Raw genomic sequence first — 3,269 nt, forward strand, 5'->3', positions numbered from 1 at the left:
TATGCATTTTTATTTTTATTCCGTCCAAAATAATATTATTTAATATAATTCTAAATAATTTTATTTTAAAATATTTTTTTTACTTTTAATGAATTTATTTTCAATCATATAAATATTTAAGAATTATTTTAAACGATAATGAATAGTGCAACGTAAAATAAAATGAAGGACATATAACTTTATCTCCACTGTCCTTAATACTTTTGTAAAGAATAATATTATTATATCCATATATTAGACCCGTCAAAAATTTAGAAAACACGTACAACGAATTAAATACTATGGGAACGCAAGAATATATCAACTACAAAATATATACACTTAAATAATCAAATTTTTTATTTTCATCGAATAAGAAAAAATTACACAGTGCATGATATCAAAATGACATATATATAAAGGTATTCCCAAACTTTTTTCTGTGTCTTGTAGCAAAAGCAGTTGGATATTTTTGAATATTACAACTTTACTTTCTCCATATAAATCCTTACCCAACCATTCTTCCATTTCCATATCCAAATCCAAAAAAACTCTCTTTTTTTATTCCATACCAACAACAACATAGATATCGATTATCGATCATCGAATCAAAGTATTTTTATTTAACTTACAACGATAAATGAAGATTGGATGGGAATCACTTGTTCCTAGCTGTATTAAATCACATGAAAATTCGAAAAAAAATCCAAAAATGGTAAAAGTGTCCGTTACAAAACAAATCTCTTTTCATGGGATACCTGTATCGGATCTTAGTTCATCCACCATATCCTCAGATCTTTCTATCTCCCTTGCTGGTTCAAATATTCATGCCTTTACACAACAAGAACTTAGAGTGATCACACAAAACTTCTCCACGAGTAATTTCATTGGTGAAGGAGGGTTTGGGCCAGTTCACAAAGGATTCATTGATGATAAACTTAGACCTAATGCTATTAAAGCTCAGCCTGTTGCTGTTAAAAACCTCGATTTAGATGGTTCACAAGGTCATAGAGAATGGCTGGTACGTACCTACATACAAATAGTTATCTTTTAACTGACCTGATAAATATCATATATTATTATGTTTTCAATAATTAAAACGTGACGTGTTTTCTTTTTTTTTTTAATTGTGAACAGACAGAAGTGATATTTCTTGGACAATTGAGGCATCCACATCTAGTGAAGTTGATTGGATATTGTTGTGAAGAAGATAACAGATTGCTAGTGTATGAATACATGCCTAGAGGAAGCTTGGAGAATCAACTTTTTAGAAGTATGTTTTTTTTTCTGTTTGTTTCATTAATTACTTTTTTGTTAATATTTGATGAAGAAGGGAAGTAATTATTAAGTATTTTAATAATAGTAATATGAAGAAGTCAATTTTTGTGAAAATTGAGGGTGGTTGTTGTACCATACTTTTATTTGTTTTACCAATTCCTACTTTATGAAAAGGAGTAGGTCAACTAAAGTTTAGTTACAAAGCAACTATCGGTTTTGTACGTAGAAAGTCAAAATATATATAATACTGAATTTTTTAAAAATAATTTGCAGGATATTCAGTATCCCTTCCATGGTCAACGAGGATGAAAATAGCCATTGGTGCTGCTAAAGGTCTTGCTTTTCTCCATGAAGCTAAAAAACCTGTCATTTATCGCGATTTCAAGGCTTCAAACATTTTGTTAGACTCCGTAAGTAGTAATTTCAATATATAGATAGATATTGTGCTATATATATTTTGAGTAAATTAAAACCCTAATTTTGTTGAACAGGATTATACTGCTAAACTCTCAGATTTTGGACTTGCAAAAGATGGTCCAGAAGGAGATGACACACACGTCTCAACTCGAGTCATGGGAACACATGGTTATGCTGCTCCTGAATACATCATGACCGGTAATTAATATTATATGTGACCATCTCATCTAAATGTTAGTATTATTGTGTGCTAAATATTTTTTTTTTTTTTTTGCGTATAGGTCATTTGACTGCAGCTAGTGATGTATACAGCTTCGGAGTAGTACTATTAGAGCTTCTAACGGGTAGAAGATCTGTAGACAAAGGTCGTCCACATAGAGAACAAAACTTGGTAGATTGGGCAAGACCACAACTAAAAGATCCTCGAAAACTACGTAGAATAATGGATCCAAGGCTCGAAGGTATGTACTCAGAAGAAGGAGTTCAAAAGGCAGCATTAGTAGCTTATCAATGCCTAAGCCACAGGCCAAAAGCTAGACCAGATATGAGTAATGTGGTGACAACTTTAGAACCTTTAAAGGACTATGAAGATAACTCAATGGTAACATTTGTGTACACAGCTCCAACAGATGATCAACAAGTCAAACAAATTACGAGTGCAAGTCCACATCATCATCACCAAAAACAACAACACCATAATCATAAGAGAAGAAGTACTCCTTCGTCGCCAACCATTCACTCTGAAACAACAATACACAAGAGATTAACTCCAAATTCACCATTGCAAAATGGTTTCAAGAGATCCTAGATGAAATAAATTATTATCAAATTGTATATGATATTTAGATAGAGAATCGTATTAATTCGTTACGCAACGTCCACATTATTTAATTTCATACTATATACTTTAAATGTGAGCAAAAGCAAAGCTCTTTTTAGACTATCACTGGTAGTTTTTGTTCAGACTTATTGAGACTGAACAAACTTTGAGTCTTTAATTTGAGAAACATCCTTTTTTTAACATTCAACTAGTATAACATCTCAAAAGGGACAGAAGTCCAAAAAAAAATTCAGTATATTTTTGGAACTCCTTTTAAAAGCACTATTATGGGTAAAAATAAAATCTGGTTAATGTTAATGTAATGGAATTTGATGGTCAATAGTGTTTTGGACTTCTTACATTGTACGGGTGATAAATACGGTGGCATGTACATGTATAATGTAAAAACGTGATGTATCGGTATTATATTAGTAGTGTATAAAGTGTATATATATGTATAATTATGTAATTAGACATGTGTATACATTTATATACATTATTTATACCTTGCAACCATTTTTTAGTTTTTTTTTGGGGACCAACTCTAGTTTTCTCGAAATATTTCCAAATTGTAGATATGATCTCCTCTCAACGTTTTAAGTTTTTTAATATAAGGAAAAGGATCAAGATATTCCTCAATTTTTATTTATTAATTAACTTTACCATTATCGTTAAAATAAAGTTATTCATGCACCCACCGTCTACAAACTTAACACATATACCTTTAACTTGGACGGAATCCCCCAATTAATTTCAGTTGCCTAATTTATCCGTT

General features: G+C 30.8%; 1 protein-coding gene across 1 annotated transcript; it reads left to right on the plus strand.

The window, feature by feature from the left end:
• Window positions 1-346: 346 nt before the first annotated feature.
• On the plus strand, window positions 347-2,695 carry LOC101251600 (serine/threonine-protein kinase RIPK). Its single transcript, XM_004243657.5, has 5 exons — window positions 347-1,000; window positions 1,117-1,252; window positions 1,531-1,667; window positions 1,749-1,872; window positions 1,956-2,695. Exons 1-5 carry the CDS (start codon window positions 620-622, stop codon window positions 2,480-2,482), a joined length of 1,305 nt encoding a protein of 434 aa, XP_004243705.1. The 5' UTR covers window positions 347-619; the 3' UTR covers window positions 2,483-2,695.
• The last annotated feature ends 574 nt before the right edge of the window (window positions 2,696-3,269 follow it).

This window comes from Solanum lycopersicum, chromosome 7, assembly GCF_036512215.1.
Source record: "Solanum lycopersicum chromosome 7, SLM_r2.1".
NCBI classification, from domain to species: Eukaryota; Viridiplantae; Streptophyta; class Magnoliopsida; order Solanales; family Solanaceae; genus Solanum; species Solanum lycopersicum.

Bases quoted from the DNA above. Each gene is read 5' to 3' on its own strand.
- LOC101251600 (XM_004243657.5), top strand. From the start codon at position 620: ATGAAGATTGGATGGGAATCACTTGTTCCTAGCTGTATTAAATCACAT. The intron at 1,668-1,748 runs GTAAGTAGTAAT...TTTGTTGAACAG, and splicing joins CAAACATTTTGTTAGACTCC to GATTATACTGCTAAACTCTC. The intron at 1,873-1,955 runs GTAATTAATATT...TTTTGCGTATAG, and splicing joins TCCTGAATACATCATGACCG to GTCATTTGACTGCAGCTAGT.